Below are 17185 nucleotides of genomic sequence, written 5' to 3'. Positions count from 1 at the left end.
TAAAAAAAATGCTCTTTCATCTTTTGAAAGATACCAAGAAGATTTACAGAAAACTTGTACAGATGTCGATTTTTCATCAACTTTATTCTTGGTTGCTGCTATGAATGCTGCTTGCATGTGAGTAGTAAGGTTTTTCTTTTCTTTTTTAAACTGTTTAATTACATGTACAAAAATTATCGGTTACCTTGTACAGACGTGCTCTAATCTAGGAACCCTGTAACAAGGATATCAAAGAAATTGTTCAAAATGTTTAATTCTTTGAGTAAGTTTTGTAAAAAATTAATTTTTAGAAACACATTTAACAATTTAATAACTTGTTTTAGTGAAAAAGTCCATGTGTTTGGTTCAAGTTAGCAAAATGTTTAACTTCAGAAAGATCTATATATTATTTTTATGAACACATGATGGGTTAAATCAAATAATCTCCCTGTTTCTGTATCACCTATTCAGTTGATTATTTATACGATTCTCTTGTATGTCTTTCTCTGCTTATCCTGATATTGTTTCCAGTCAACATGTACTTTTCTTTACCATTGGAGTTCAGCAATGCTGATTCAGGAGTGATATGTAAATATTGCTTCACTATAGACTCTTTGTGTAAACATATTTACAGAAGGTATCCATTGTCTCTTGAAAATAAAAGGAGGCATTGTGTGTGTGTGTGTGTGTGTGTGTGTGTATATATAATATATATATATATATATATATATAATAAAATTGAATTAAACATGACAAGTCAAACTTTGCTTCTGACAAGCCAATTTTGGTTTGTCATTGTTGTATCATGTTAATATACAAGAAATTTCTTTCCTCAACAGAAAATCTAAATGCAAAGTAGATCGTCAGAAACTACGTGATCTTTGCTCCGTCAAAAAATCTGTTTATGACAAACTTGTAATGGAACTTGAAAAATATGTGGCAGAATTGATGAGTAAGCGTATAAATTTTTTTTCTTTTTCTTATATTAACTTTCTTTCCCCCACCTCATCTTCTCCAAAGTATTTAACAGAATATTTTGTCGTCCCCCCCCACCTTTTTCTTTTTTTTTTTTTATTGTTGATTACTCCTGCAAAGAATTATATTTCTTCATTTTTCTGTCCCTACCTGTTTGTCTTTCTCATTAAAATCACATTTAAAACTCTTTTTCTCTTAATCAGAAAAAAAGGTTTGTACCAAGAAGATCCGAACATTAATTGACGAAATAGAGGAAAAGGCAAATGGTGAGTTTTATGAATATTTTAAATGTATGGATTTTTATATTTGAAGAAAGTTGAATATTAGTGGCATATGATCTACAATGGCAAGCAGATTTTTTATCTCTTTTTCATCAAATCAGAAATATAATGATAGGTAGATATAAAAATGTTTATATAAATCATTGTTTTTGTTTTTTTTATTATCATGATTCTAAAAGTTTAAATTAAGATGTTTCAACATTTTTTCAAATTGATTGGTTACCTATATCAGACTTGAGTCAATCAATTTCCAGGCACATGTTCCCAAAACCTAAGCCGCCACATGTAATTTCCAAAAGAAATAGTGAAAAGGCTAAGTTGCTTAAATCTTTGTTACTCTGAACACTACCACACAACATATTATTGTAGCTTCCGGCTACTAGCATTATCATGGGCTTAACTTCTAAAGATGTCAACATCTCTGCACATGGACTCATATGGACTGCTGTTTTTTTTTTTAAGCAAAAATTGATTCTGCCAAACTGTTAGTTTGTTATTATTTGACTGATTTTATTTTTTTTCTCTTTTTCATGTTTTTTCTTTCTTCTTCTTAGCTTGATTTGTTTTACTTGATCTTCCACCATACATCAAACCATTAAGGATGTGGTTAGGGGAGGTAGAAAACTTCTGTTTCATCAAAGAATGACCCCCCCCCCCTGCAATTTTATAAGCAAAAACAAAGTTTAAAAATATCATGTGATATTCTTGGTATAAACAAAATGTTTTGTAGATTAGTCTTCTTTAAACACAAAATGCATAATAAAATAAAAATATTTTTAGCAAGAGGAGTGTTAGTAAAAGTTTTAGTCAAGGTTTTTTTTATTCTTTTTGTATTGGTTTTTGCAACCCTAATTGAAGTATGATAAATGATTAATTCAAATATAGCAGATATAAGATTATTTGTAAACTTCAAGACAAAATAAAATTAATGATCCATCTATTTCTTATATAACCTCTTTTATTATCTGATTTCGTCTTTAACTTTGGTTATTATTGTTATCGCTTTTGCTTTCAATTTTCGACAGATTCGTACTCGTTATTTTTTTTTTTATATATAAAAGGCAAATACACTTTATTTTGTTGAAAGGTTTTATAATAAAGGCATTAACATTGATGTCTATAAAAATGATATAAATTATATCATTTTTAATATTATGTATATTGCTTGGTTGATTGTAAAATACATAAATATATATTTTAATTCATGTAGATTTCTTATTATAGAGCCAATTCTCTATTATTATCCAATATATAGTAATGATTTTTAAGCACTTCAGCCTTAGTCATTATTTATCTTTCCAGTGTCATTATCGTCTGAACTACCAACAGATGAATACAAAAGGTTAAAAATTGATCGACTATGAATGTTTAATTTTGCACATGTGCAAAATTAAAGCAGTAGTAACGTTTTATTTGACTTGCCTTGTCAAGGTCAACTGTTTTATTTTTAATTTTGACGTCTTAGCGGCAATTTTTGCTGACTAAAAACTAAATCGAAAGTGTGCTATAGGTTCAAATACCCTATAATCAAATTTCATCTCTGTGGATTAAATGTTTAGAGAGAAGTTTGGTAGAAACTTTTTGTACATACCCATGTCTTATGTCTAACATGAAAAGAAACTGGAATCTTAGGAAGATCTTCATCATTCCAGTAATGATAGGAGCAACTAGACATGAAAAAGAATTTCAAAAACTATCTGGTAAATATACTCGATGAACCAAGTGCAAGAGAGATGCAAACAATTGAACTTAATGGGGCGGTCAGAATCTTTAAAATATCTCCTGGTTGGAATATATAAGATAGCAAGTAAATGTTTTGTGTCTAGTAGGATACCCAATTTCAGTGGGCAATTTTCGCTCTATTAATACGTATTGCAAACGTAGCACTGACTTCTCCCCTGAATACTGATTTTTGATGTTATCACTTCATTTCAAGATTTTGTTTTCTTTCACTGTTTTTAATTATGACAAAAAGGAATCGACTGACGTATAATGTCACAATATTTTTTTTTTGGCAGATTTGCCGTTAAGTTGTACAAATAGCCTACAACCCTGTCATCAAAAAAAGGGACACGTTGGGTCGTCACCGGAATATATCCAGAAGTTTGTTTACGTATAATTAATTTTAGATTAACCATATTGTTTAACAAATAAAAGGATTAAATGTGTTTTATTTTATAATTGTTTTATAATTAAACATTAAACAATACAAATAATACGTTGTTTAACAAATAAAAAAGAAATGAAAAATGAATTTTTAAAATGATTAAATGTGTTTTATTTTATAATGTAAAATTTTTATTTTATAATTTAAAATTTTAAAACATTAAACAATACAAATAAGATTTTGGTTTGATTTTATATTTTATTCGGATGCATATGAGTTTCCACAATAATTCAATATTTAACTCCATATTTCATTATTTCTTTTCGAGAACAAAACCAACATTTTATTTATATTGTTTAATGTTTTTTATTTTTAAATTATAAAAATAAAACACATTTAATCGTTTTAAAACTTCACCTTTCATTATTTCTCTCTTTTATTTGTTGTTAATTTTAATTAAATTTTAATCACAGGATTATTTTAATTAAATTTTAATCACAGGATTATTTTCAGTAAGTAAATATAAACAAACTTTCTGTTTATGATATATGTACACTGGTGTCGACTTGACGTGTCCCTTTTTTTTTTTTTTTTTTTTTTTTGTAATTTTACGTTATCTTATTGTTTAATAATAAATTGTTAGCTGAAAGCACAGTATACTTACAAAACACCCTCCCCTTGCCAATGTGAAAAATAAAAAAGTTATTATTTCAGCATGATACGAAACAAGCATAATAAACTGTACTTTCACCTAACAATTTGTAGTTTTAGTAATAAAAATAAAATTTTGGGTACTTATATATTTTTTGTTACTGTGCTGAAATAATAATGTTAAAAGCATTCATAACATGGAAAAGAAAGTAAAAATAAAAAAAATATTGTGAAAGTTTAATTTAACCAAAAAAAAAACTCTGTAAAAATAGCGTGATATCAAATGTGGTGTAGGAGATATTGTTCCCAGGTGCATACGATGACAGATGGTAACCATACTATGTTTACATATATTTTTTTTAATATCTAATAAATGTAAGGTGGAAGCACAAAATAGTTAGAAAACACCCTCACCTACTCCGTAAGAATGGTTTTCCAAATAATGATATATTTCAGCACGGCACCAAAACTACATAAGAACCGAAAATTTCATTTTTATTGGTCAATGTTTGTCATTCTAAATAAAATGAAAGACATGTAATCATTTCAAAAGTTCATCTTGCAGTTTATTTTTTTTTTTAATTTGTTAAGCACATGATCACATTTTCAATAAGTATGTTATTATATTTTACCCATTTAAAGGTTGCAAAACATGTAAACAAACTTTTGCTTGATACGGGTGACGACTTTTAAGAGTCCCTTTTAGTGATTACCTAGTGTGAGGATATATGTACAACTAAACGGCCTATCTGCCCAAAAAAATCCAGTATTATTTTACTTTAAGGCCTATCTCACGTTCGTATATAAGAAAATAATGCTTTGTAGATTTATTTCGGTGTGCTGAAAAGTTTTCTGATATGAAGAAATTAATTTTTCGAAAAGTGGGTGATCACTTTGCGATGTAACTTGGAATGAGCATCCACTTTGTGGCCACGTGAGAGAGCGGCATTTTTTGTGTTTATTTTAGTTTGATTTCCTTTGTATGGTACTAACACCTGGACTCTGGGACTATTTTCCATTTCACAACCCTAGCCATCGGTTAAGCTACTCGTGAGCATAAATGAAGGCTGGTAAATATGCATTCGCGTACCAAACTGCCTTGTCAAGAAAACCTTATATGCAATAAACACGAAAGAAAATGCCCCTTCTCTCAGGTGGCCAGAAAGTGGGTGCTCATGTTAAGTTAAATTTACATGGAAAAGTTTTTGGAAAAGTAAATTCCTCATATCATGTAAAGTATTTTTTGCGACAGAAATGGTTTAGTTTCGTTTTTAGCACACCAAAATCTACAAAAAAATGTTTTGTTATATACAAACGTGAGACGGGCCTTCAGGGGAGAAAAGTTTGCATGTATAACCGAAAATGAAGTCGATAGAAAAAAAAAAAAATGGATACTATTTTTTTTTTCGGAAAAAACTAAATCAAAACGTTATAAAAGTTATAAATGGACAAATGAAAAATAGGAATGTTTTTTGTACTTATCGATTAAACAGATATTGAAATATTGTAAATCGGAAATCATCAACTCATGATGCATGGGTAAAAATAGTTCTGTATTTACTGAAAATATTTTAATTTTATTTAATAATTTCTGTGTTACTATTTTAACGATTTTTAAAAAAAAGTGTATTATAGTCAGAATCGTTATGTTTTGTCATTTCAAAATGGTAAACCGGAAGTATATTTGCTAATTGGCTCTGAAATCGGAAATTTTCCCTGACGAATAAGTTTTTTTGTTTTTTTTAATAAGGTAATATTTACTTTGTAATATTTAAAAACACAGTTAGATGATAGATTCACTGTTATAAAATTTTACAGAAAACGGGATTGTAAATTTCTAGTTTATCGATTTTGAATAAACCAGACATTCCATTTTTATATATATATAGATGTGTGTGTATATATATATATATGTATATTTCTGTGTGCTAAAACAGTTTCATCTAAAATTCTATGCAATTATGCAGAATGTAGAAACTATGCATAAATAGAATTCAGAGTAATGGTGAAATTAAACCAATCATCTAATAAGAAACCATAGAAAATGAGTAATTAATGCTCGTTTTTTTTTTTTTTTTAAGGAATATGCAAATTAGTTAACCTTCATGATTCCTTGAGCAGTTCATTTTAATAATTATTGAATAGAAAAAATAGGCTTTTAATATCTGTCAGAGCGAGAAAATAACTTTACTTTATAAATATATAGATTATATAAAACCCTGTGCTTCTATGTTTCCTATAGAAAGAAAAATGAGAGTATTTACATAAAATTTCAAAGGTAAAATTAATTGAAAGAATGAAAGTGTTTGAATCTCTAGCAATCTAGAGAGTAGTTTTCAAAGAGGAGTCTTTCAATGTAATTATTTAATAATTTGGAAAGCAAACTCTAGCAAGGTAGAAAGAGCACTTTAGTAGTGCTCTAGAGGCCTTTAGATTTTTATTTTTTACTTTTCACTTACAAAAAATGGGAACAATAAATGTAAGATTACAGTATTACATTTGGTTGGTTGATTTTTGTTATGGCATATCAACCCTTTTCAGGTTATTTAATGCCGAATTTAAAATAATTAAAAAAAAAAAAATGTTTTGGTAGGTATGAGGATCGAACCCGAGCCCTTGAGGCAAAGTTGTAAATTAAAGTGTGAAAAAAAAAACGTGCGACGTTAACCATTGCGCCACAGCGAGATGCTAACGGAAACGCGTTTGAATTTATTTAATTACTTAAATTAGCAGGTGCACGTTTTAATGACTTAATGAGGTCAACTTTTGACTGCGGGGTAGCATTTCATTTAGTGTGGGAATGCTTTTTTTTTTTTTTTTTTTTTCCCCCCCTAAGATGTTGGGGGTAGGGGGGAAACATTATAGGAAAAGGCCTAACCTACATGCGGCAAGCGAAAACTGTTGAATATTTATCTTCCGAAGTCGAGCAAATTAGACAGGCGAGCTCCATTGTTAAATCTGAGATATTATGATTTACATGTGATATAAAAAGTTTTAAAAAGTTTTTAGGTGACCGACCGCTTCTCTGAAAAAAAGCCTTTCTTGGACATACACAAAAAGCGAACATACATTTTCGCTACAGTCAACTCTACAGTTAGAAAGGAAGGAAAAAAAGAAAACGAGTTTAGTTTTTGTATCATTTTATACTTGTTCTCATTGCTCAATTGGGTAGCATACCATACTTGGAGACAGGTTGTGAGTTCGTATATTTTTCAGAGCAGAATTATTTTTACTTTGATTTTGTCCCAAAATGAACTTGAACATTTTAGTTTCATTTGTTATTTTTTTCTATAATTTTTGTAATTTCTAGAAATTATAATCCTGGGTATCCTTGCTAGTATTAAATAATAGAAATACTAAAAAGTTTCGGAGCTGGAAATAACTGTTTTTGACTCGGCATCATCATTCAATCCTAGAACACTTTATAATATTTAAAACTTGAAATTTATATATTTTTTGATTAATGATTATTTGTCCCTTGTTTAGAAATGCCACCATCTCCTAAGAAACTTTGTGTTGAATCCAAGAAACCCACTATCAATTATGAAGAGTGGAAACGACGGATATTGGAAGAGGCAAATCGAGCTGAAGGTAGAGAACTTTGTTTTTTTTTTTTTTTTTTTTTTTTTTTTTAAAGACTCCGGATTTGAAATTTGGTTAACGGATCAATCCAATTCCTAATTTCAAATAATAAAAATTGACTGTCATTCTGAAGTTTGAAATTGCGTCAAGCAATGTCTTTTCATTCATAGGGAACTATTAAGAACAAAATATTTACAGCTAAAGTGTTCAAAAACTTTTTTCTTGAAAAAAAAATATATATATATATATATATATATACTTTTTCTTTTTTAATAAAAAAAATTTAAGTTTTATTTTTTAATGGAGGAAAAAGTTTCTGATCACTTCAACTGCAATCTAAGCTGTAAATTTTTGTTCCTAGTCTGCCTTTTGATTTTAATAGTTGCCTAATGCTTTTCTTTTTCGTTTTGTTTTATTCTATTAAAAAAATGGAGGAAAAATGCTTCCTTCACCTCTTGTATTTTTATTCAGTTCTGTTTTAATTAAAAAATTTTACATAAAAATAAAATTTTTCTATACAATCCAATCCAAACTTATGATTACATCAATCAAATTCCCACTATTTCCAATTCTCAGTTTAGGTCTTGGATTTTAAACATAAGGACAAAGATTTAGAAAGGCTGCCTTCCAATTTTAAAGCTTAAAGAAATAAGGATACAACTTATGCACTCGTCCAGACAAACCGGATTGATGTTCAACTTTTACTTTTTTAAACTGCTAAATCAGGCATTTTTTATGCACAAGTATATCTCTACAATTATATAAATGCAACTTTGTGTGTATGTGTTTGTTCCTTATGAACTCTGAAACGGTTGAACAGATTTTCTTTAAAATTTACAGAACTTTAGTGTCTGGGAGTGATCTAAGTTAAGTTTTGTTTTAGAACCCCCCCACCCCACCCCCACCCGATAATTACGATAATCAAAACAACTGTTATTTTAATTTATCTATCATCGGTAAAGCCATTTTTTCCACGTTGTTGCTTAGCAACAATGATAGATCAACAGGCTGTGAAAATTCTACTGTCGGTATAGCGTGGTTTGTTTTTTTTTGTATCTTTTTTTAATTTTTTTTTTTTATTTGTTTTTTGCATGACATGGTCTGTAGGTTTTTTTTAACTGCAAAGAATTTTATAAGACTTGAAAATTTTATGTGATGTGGTTTGTAGGTTCACACAAAGCACATAAATTTCTTAATGTTTTTTTTTTTTTTTTTTTGTTAACTGGAAAAAGTTTTGTATAAAATAATTTAATAATAATTTTATAAAAGAAACAGTAGATTCTTTTGAATGCAACGTAGAATAACATGTATTTTGGACTGTTATTTCATGGAGGCATGTGAAGCTTCCTCCTGGGCGATTTCACAGATTTTGATGGCAATAAAAATATAGGAGTGTGAAATTTGTTGATCATCATTCAATCCTGAGCAACATCGGGTCTCCCTACTAGTTTATCATAAAAAGATAACCTCGGTCCAATTTCAACTGGCACTGCCATCTGAATGTAAGGTTATCTATTGTTTTTCCAAGTCCATTGTAATTTAGAGTATCTTTCAGTTTATTGATATACACCCCCCCCCTAAATTTAAAAAAGACAAAACAAACTTTTACAAAACAAATTTATCTAGAAACCATGTGTATATAAAATGTTTTAGCATAAAATGATATATAAAGGGTTGAATTGCCACAAAACACAACAACCAATATTAATAAATATTTATTTATAATTTACAAGGTCTTAAAACACCAGTTCTCATCAGATTACCGAAGTTCAGCAACATTGATTAATTGGTTAGTAATTAGATGAGTCAGCATTTCAGGAATACCAAGTGCTATAAGTTTGTAATCTGCTTGTTCCTTCCTTAGTTTGTAAGTTATGCTTTAAAAAAAAAAAAACAAGTTTTGAAGGCCAAGCTGCTTTAAAAAATGCCAAGTTTGTGAAATTTAGCTGTAAAAAAGGCCAATTTGGCAATCCTGGACAAAATATGAGAGACTTCCCTTTGATGTAACCTCGTTTTCAGATATCATAATATATGATCATTGTTGTAATGGTGTGAGAAAAGAATTTGTAATTTTGACGTGCAGCAGTTCTTCACCAAAGAAAGAAGTCAACAAAACGTTATGTAAAAATATGGAACATTTAAAAGAAACAGGGAAAAAAAAACATTTGCCAAGAGGTACTGAACTGAAGGAATAAATTCAAGATTGCCTCTTATAACGTGATTTTATTTGTATTAAACTGTGTAGCACAATATTACTTTCTGAGTGTTTATTAGTAATTATTAATTTATCTGATTTGGGTCAGTCCTAATTCTAGTCAATTGGCACTATTTTCATAGTAAATGATTTTATTAACATTTCTATGTGTTTTTGTTTTTTTTCCATCCAAAAAACTTATTTGCATTATTCAGAAAAATATCAGCTTTATCAAAACATTTGTTGATTAAATATATTTCTCATTTTCTGGCATTATCACTGGTCCTGTTACAGTATAATTCATTTTCTAGCTTTACAGTTTGAAAATATATTGACCCCCCCCCCCTTCCCAGGTATAATTGAAATTGTAGGTTAAACTAAATCCTCAACCTTCATTAAGGCAACTCTTCTGCCAAAAAATAATTCGAAATATCAGTTGATAATTGTTCGGTCTCCATTTTTCTTCATTATTTTGTTTACTCTTCAGCCATGATGAAAATATGTGCTACTTGGTGTCATTTCTAGGTTTTCTTTTCTTTGAATCTTCGTTTTTGGATTCATTTTTGCTGACGTTTTTTTATTTTTCAGTTGACACTTAACAAAAATGCAGACATCTTCAACATTCATCCATTATCAACTGTGATATCTCGTCAAATTTGTATAAACAACTTCAGCTGATTTCTTTTGTCTTTTTGTATTTTAATTATTAAAAATAATTTCTTAAAACTGTTTTAAATTTTACTTATTTTTGTTAACCTTTTGCATAGTATCTATATCCTAAAAGAAAAATGAATGCTGTAGTTTCAGAGTTCACTTACATATGTGTATGTCTCATTTTATTTTTGCTGAAAATAATTGATTGGACTACAAATGAAACTAAATCATGGTAAATATGAAGTTGTGAATAATAAATTAAGATGGGATGAGTTGAAGGTTTTTTCCACATTGTGTGGGAGGAGCAAGTTAGAATCTTGATTTTAATTTTTTTTATTTTTCTATTAGCTACTCACATCCGTAAAAACTCATCAGACAACATCCCTTGTCATTCTGTTAAACAGCTTACTCCAAATCCATAAAAGTAAGGTACAGATTCTTACAAATGCAAACATGCACTGGGTTGCATAGTTACAATGGATAAGTGAATGACTTGTGAAAGATATTCAACCAAGAGAACAGGAATCGTCCAGGAATTGAGGAAAGATGTCTTACATGGAGTTGTGACCACTCAGAATTTGACTTTTTCATTTGGAAAAGTTGGTGTCTTTTAAAACGGGTTCATGCTGAAATTAAAGTATTTGAAAAAATGTAATGCCTACCTGGATACGCCTTTTATGTCTATAGATGTATAGATTTCAAGTGGATAGCTGGGTGGTCTACCACAAAGGACCAAATATTAATACATTTTTCAACAAAAGAGGCAGGGAAGATCAATTTGATTTTCTGGGTACCTTGCAGTTTGTGTTTTCAGTAGTTCTCTAGAACAGATGGTCTGTGTTTGATTGTGGTCAAGCAAAATATTCGGATTGCAAGTCTGTTCAGTAGAAGAAAATATTTTAAACTTATTTTGTTTGGATAGAGAATCATCATGTTGCAGCACTAACTGCACCAGTGTTGGAATTGAGTCTCGACTTCATACCAGCACAACGAGTGGACGATCATGGTCTGTGCAGTGGATGCATGTTTCCACCAGAATGTTTTTGCATTTTATCTTTAGACAAAAACAACAGTTGTGCTTTGTTCCGCCATAAAATCAAACTACATTGCATCTATGCTTATCTAACTTATTTGCTATTCTCTCAATCACTTTCAGGATCAACATTAAACCTGTCATGAAATTCATTTTTAACTCCATCACATTGTAATGCATAAACAAATTGCTGTAAAAAATTTTCTCATCATTAAATAGTATGATTCACTTACATGATCTTTCTACCTTGCCCATTTCTTTTTGCTATAAAAATGCTAACATCACCTTTTCCAGTTCAAAACTGTACATATCTTGCATTATTTCTCATTCTGAGAAATTTGTCTCCATTGTGTTGTAATACTATAGGTCCTCCTCCTCGGAGGTGGGGGTTGAAAGATGGAAGAAAAGAATTATTGCTATTTCAGCTCATTTTGTGTTCGTTCAGCTTTTTCGTATAAAAAGCGAAACTAATTCAAAGCTAAGCGCTACTGTTCCCGGCAATCGCACCGGGAAACGTCCAGAAGCAATCAGCTTTGATCAATGTGAGGCCAAACTCCATATATCAGACAATTGCTATTCAATCTGGACAATGGGGAGCTGGTTTCCCCCTCCCCAACATCTTGGAAAAAAACCCAAAAGCTGTCTCACAGCAAAAGTTAAGCCCGCTCCTTCTATTTGACCTCATTAATGAGGTCAATTAGAAGCAGTAGAGTTAACTTTTATTGTGGCCACGTATCAATTCTGTTTTTATTACTTAAATTCAAACGTGTTTCCGTTAGTATGTCGCGGTGGCCCAGTGGTTAATGTCGCACAATTCTTTTTTACTTTAATTTCCAATTTTGCCTCAAGGGTTCGGCTTCAATCCTCATACTCACCTACCAAAACTTTTTTTTTTTTTTTAAATTATTTTAACCCACCCCCCTAATCTAACTAAACTGTATCCGACAATAGATGTTTGTTTCAACATAGTTGTATTCCTAACATAAATATTTAGTCATTGTAATAGGTTAATGACTAACATATTCTTTTCTTATAAGAAAAAGAAATAAATGAGAAAATAAAACAAAAAAAAAAAAAAACTAAACATGACCTATGAAATAAGTTACTTTTATATAAAAAACCTAATGTAGATTTTACCATTATTAACATAATTTTAGACAATAAATATTAGTTATTTTGAAATAAATTTAAAAAATATAAAAGATATTTTAGTGTTGATTAAAGCAATAGGGAAACATTAATATGGAAAATAAAATGTGAATAACTTTACTATTAAATCAAACATGGATCTAATATAACAGACGATGCAAATATTATTTGGATTTTTTTTTTTTTTTTTGTGATGTCCAATTTTTTTTATCTTCTTTTTCAAGTTAAAATGTTTCTATTTTTTATGAGTCAGTGTAGAAAATATTCAAAATTGATATAATAATTATGATTATCTCTGCGCTATAAAACAGGTGCTGTCATAAAAGTAATTGTTTTGACATTTTGAAATAAATAAATGGTAAGATGAATAACATTTTGGAATATTGGTGTTTTGTAGTTATATTTAACATACACCTAGCTTCATAAATAAAAGGTAAAATACGATTGAAAAGGCATTTTTTTTCCATTTAACACACACGCACGCGCAGACCATATATATAACTCAGTGGACCATACGACTGCCTTTACTTGCATCTTGTCTATCCAAAACATTGTTGTCATGGAAACCAGCTTGTATTTAATAAAATTCACACTCATTTCCACAATTCAACCATATTGAGTACAAATAAACTTCAGTATTTGTTTTGCTTACATAATTTCAATCATGAAACTGTTTTATGTTTTGATTTCAACTGAGAGAAAACATTGGAGCTGAGATTTGTTGCAAAGCTGAACTGAAAAAAAGGTTCAATATTCTTTTAGGTAAGATATTATTATAAAAACAATTTTTTAAAAAATGTAAGTGAAAAAATATCTTAGAATTTGCTTCATAAGTATTTCTGATGTATGAAGGTGTAGCAGACACAAATAGACCTCTTTCTTCTTGCACATATTCCTCCCTGATTGAGTGATGTGGCCATACACTGGCCAATCAGGAGTAGCGCATGAATATTAACCCCCAAGGACCTGACAGCTTCCGGTCCTGAGAAGAAAAAACTCTCTTACTCCACCAGCTTTCGAAAGGACTAGACCTTTCACTTCTCTGCTCCTACTAGGTATCTGACGACAGCCACCGGCTGTAACTACCTAGTAAGAAGTGAAGTCCCGAACCTTCCTTCCTTCCTTCTTTTCCTCCTTCGAGTTTAATGCCTTTTTAAATAAACCTTTTCCTTGTTAAGTTTTAGTAGTGGTTTGTTTTGTTCGGAAAATTGTGTTAAATTATTTTATTAGGGAGTGCCTTAAAAGCACCAAATAATAATCCCTAAAAAGGTACTCAGATTTAATATACTTCTATTTAATTGGATCATCCATTAAACTGCAGAAAAGGGTTAAATGATAAGCCACATTTTAAAAGAAATTATTGATTATGCATGGGATGTAAATTTTCAGATAAGTGAAAATTAATGTAAATGGCTACTTCAGCTAATTATTAATAAAAATGAATGAAATCGGGGAAAACTGTGTACACCTTATTTATTTAGAATGCAATCAAAAATTATAAACCAACTTTTAAACATGATACAATGATAAAAGAACGTTAAAAAGCTTATGTGAACTTTTTTTGGATTCAATTTTAACAACTTTAAAAAAAATGTTTGCCATTAACTTACAAAGAAGTTAACTCTTATTGTTTTTATTGATTCTTCTTCATTGTTGTAGCAAAATTCAAAAAATGAAATATTGAACTTCATATGATACCAATGATATCTACTGAATTGTCATGTCGCAGTAATGATGATATCTAGAAATTATGAAAAATGATCAGGTAGAAAGTTAATTATTAATGAAAACAGTTTTCAAACACAACTAGCGAAAATTAAGTTTTGCTGAATCAACCAGATTTTCAGAAATGATTTACCTCCCTTTTATTACAATTAGAACTCTCCGGTTCTTTTTTTGCAAAACTCAATTTTCATTAATTTTCTTTGGGTACCTTCAATGCACGTCACAGTTTTAACTCCTGATGTAACTGTAATTTAATTTAATATTAACAATCCTGACTTTTTTACCAATTAAAAGAAGCTTTTTTTTTTCTTCTTTTTTTTACAAGGTAGTCACCACTTATCAAGGCTTGGAAGCCGCTCAGGGATAAGGGTTATTGTGTGTACAGTACGTTAGTGTTGGAGATTTGATACTTACTTAAGGAGGCGTTTCATCAGGAATTTGTTCACATTGGACTTAAAGATATCCAGGTGGGAAATAGGCAACCGGAACAGAGTTCCACATGCGTGCACTTCTAAGAAAGAAGTTTTGTTCATGGAATCTACATTTTGATTTTGTCACAGATAAGTGGGCAAAATTTTTGACAGTGGTTTCAGCTAGACGGGTGTTTCTTGTGAAAGATTGGCGAGGAGGGACGAGGGATTGGAGCTCAGACGAGCACCTACCATGGAAATAACAATAAAACAGAGACAGGCTCGCAATGTCTCTTCTGTGGGAGAGAGGTTGCAGGGAAGAGAAAAAAAGCATCACCCACTAGGCCATGAAGCCTATTTTGTACTCTGTCAAGGCAGGATAGGCTGTTTTTAGCAGCTCCTGCCCAGATGTGACAGCAGTACTCTATCCTTGGACGTACTTGGCTTTTATACAGATAGAGAATTGCATTAGGGGTGAGATATCTTCTGGAGCTACCAAAATTGCACAAAATACATGTAGGTCCATAAAAATTTCAACACTTTTTAAAGCTGAAAAGATCAAATAATTAAAAAAAATAGTTATTTTTATATAAAGATAAAAAGCACATTTATTTCATTTACCTTAAAGTTGTAAATAAAATTGGACATAAAATCAATATTATGTTAAAAAAAATAAACACTTTTTCTTGATAATTTTTTCTTGGTAATATAATAAGCTTTAAATGATATTAAATTCGAATATTTCATGATATGAAGGTTAAACAAAGATTTTTTAGAACAGGTTTCCAATATTCAAAAAATATTAAAAAAACATTCATATAATAGACTATATGACTCTTGATAATATTAAAATTGGAAATCCAAAATCGACCTAAAAAAAACTTGATTATTTAATCGATGTACTTTATTTTTTGTGCATTTTTTCAAAAAAAAAAGTACAAAGGTATTTAAGTAACATTATCTTTATGTACATAAGTGTCAACAGATGTTAAAATTAATTTTATTAACTCTCGTCTGTGTAGTTCATTAGAAAACCTACTTGTTTTACAAAAGGTAAGTATTGTTTTGTCCATTTTTTAATGTAATTTTTATCTAATCATAAATTACTGCATAAAAAACGTATAAGCTTATTGATTAACATATAAATTTTGATTTCTTTGTGGCTTTTTCTTAGATCTTTAAATCTGTTAGTTTCTTTAACCATTGTAATGCTGATGACCATCTATAGACATTGACACAGAAAATAATGAACACACAAAATGATGACGTTGCTGTTAATATATAAAATGCTGACGTTTGACACATCTGTGGAGATACCTAATGGTCTTTGAAAGCTATTTTCGTTAATAATTAATTTCTACCTTATTGATTTTCATAATTGTTGGATATGCTCATTACTGTGACATGGCAATTCACTTGAAATTCAATATTTCCATTTTCTATTTTTGCTACAATAGCAAAGAACCGTTTTAGCTTCACTTTCATTCACTATATTTTTAGTATTAAATTTAAAGGTTTTTCAAATTAAAAAACTAAAGGAGAAATCAACAAAAGATAAACTTTTGAATAAAATAAGATTAATGTAAAAAAATACCTTATTAATAATTTAATGTTTATTTTCTTTTTGCACAACTATTAAATTAATATTTTTATTATTAATTAAATATTGAAATAAAAATGTAATAGCATAAAATAAAACAAAATTTTATACATTCTATTTGAAAAAAAAAAAATTAACCTTGGTATTAAATCGATTATAATGTATTTTTGTGTCTTCATAAATAATTCTTCCATTCTATCTTTTGTTAAAAGTTGGTAGGAGGGTTGTATTATTTTGAGACCTTTTGAAATTTATTTGTTGAATAGAAAGCTATTTCTTGCCTTAAAATTTTAAGCTAAAGTTTTGAAGGCGATTTACCTTCAATAATTTTATAGAAATGAAAACCTTACCATAACAGGAACAAAAGTTTAAAGCAATTTAATGACCAAATAATACCATGATGCTTAAATTTTCAAAATAATATCCTTAAAAAGAAAATGCCGAAACGAAAATGAAAGTAAAGATTTCAAAGTCATGGCAGTTAGATATAACTTGTTTAGTATAAATTGGTGCTATTCCCATGATAGGTTTTAGTAAGTTTTTTTTTTTTTTTTTACCGCATTGCTCTCATTACTCCAAAATACTATTCCTTGAATGAATAATTCTTAGGTGTTGATTTTCTTTAAAAAGATGAAAGAGAAAAAAAATTCTGCCTTTTTATATTATATGCATGGGTGCCCCGCATTGCCCGGGTGTTTGGAAGTGTGTGTTGAGCAGAAAAAAAAAAGAAGTTGTAGTAGGAAGGCAGGCTCGAACCCGTACCGCGAAGGAGGAAAAGAACGGGGGGGGGGGGGTTCTTTGTTGTTACAACCACTGCCAAACCGAAAGTGACGTAGGTTTTAATT

General features: G+C 29.6%; 1 protein-coding gene across 3 annotated transcripts in view; it reads left to right on the top strand.

The window, feature by feature from the left end:
* The window catches only part of LOC145295821 (origin recognition complex subunit 6-like), a 32320-nt gene extending 21825 nt beyond the window's left edge, over window positions 1–10495 (top strand). For 2 of the 3 annotated variants that reach the window (XM_080141512.1, XM_080141522.1), the window contains exons 4-8: window positions 31–117; window positions 819–931; window positions 1158–1220; window positions 7480–7584; window positions 10358–10495. In XM_080141512.1, coding sequence (XP_079997638.1) covers window positions 31–117; window positions 819–931; window positions 1158–1220; window positions 7480–7584; window positions 10358–10368 — 379 coding nt within the window. In that variant the 3' untranslated portion in view covers window positions 10369–10495. The remainder of the gene's footprint in view (window positions 1–30; window positions 118–818; window positions 932–1157; window positions 1221–7479; window positions 7585–10357) is intronic. The other variant, XM_080141532.1, reaches the window with a different exon arrangement.
* Window positions 10496–17185: the final 6690 nt, after the last annotated feature.

This window comes from Euprymna scolopes, chromosome 2 (assembly GCF_053919585.1).
Source record: "Euprymna scolopes isolate OS-2025 chromosome 2, ASM5391958v1, whole genome shotgun sequence".
NCBI lineage: Eukaryota > Metazoa > Mollusca > Cephalopoda > Sepiida > Sepiolidae > Euprymna > Euprymna scolopes.
The sequence above is the reverse complement of the archived record's forward strand: the minus strand, read 5'-3'. Positions and strand labels throughout refer to the sequence as shown.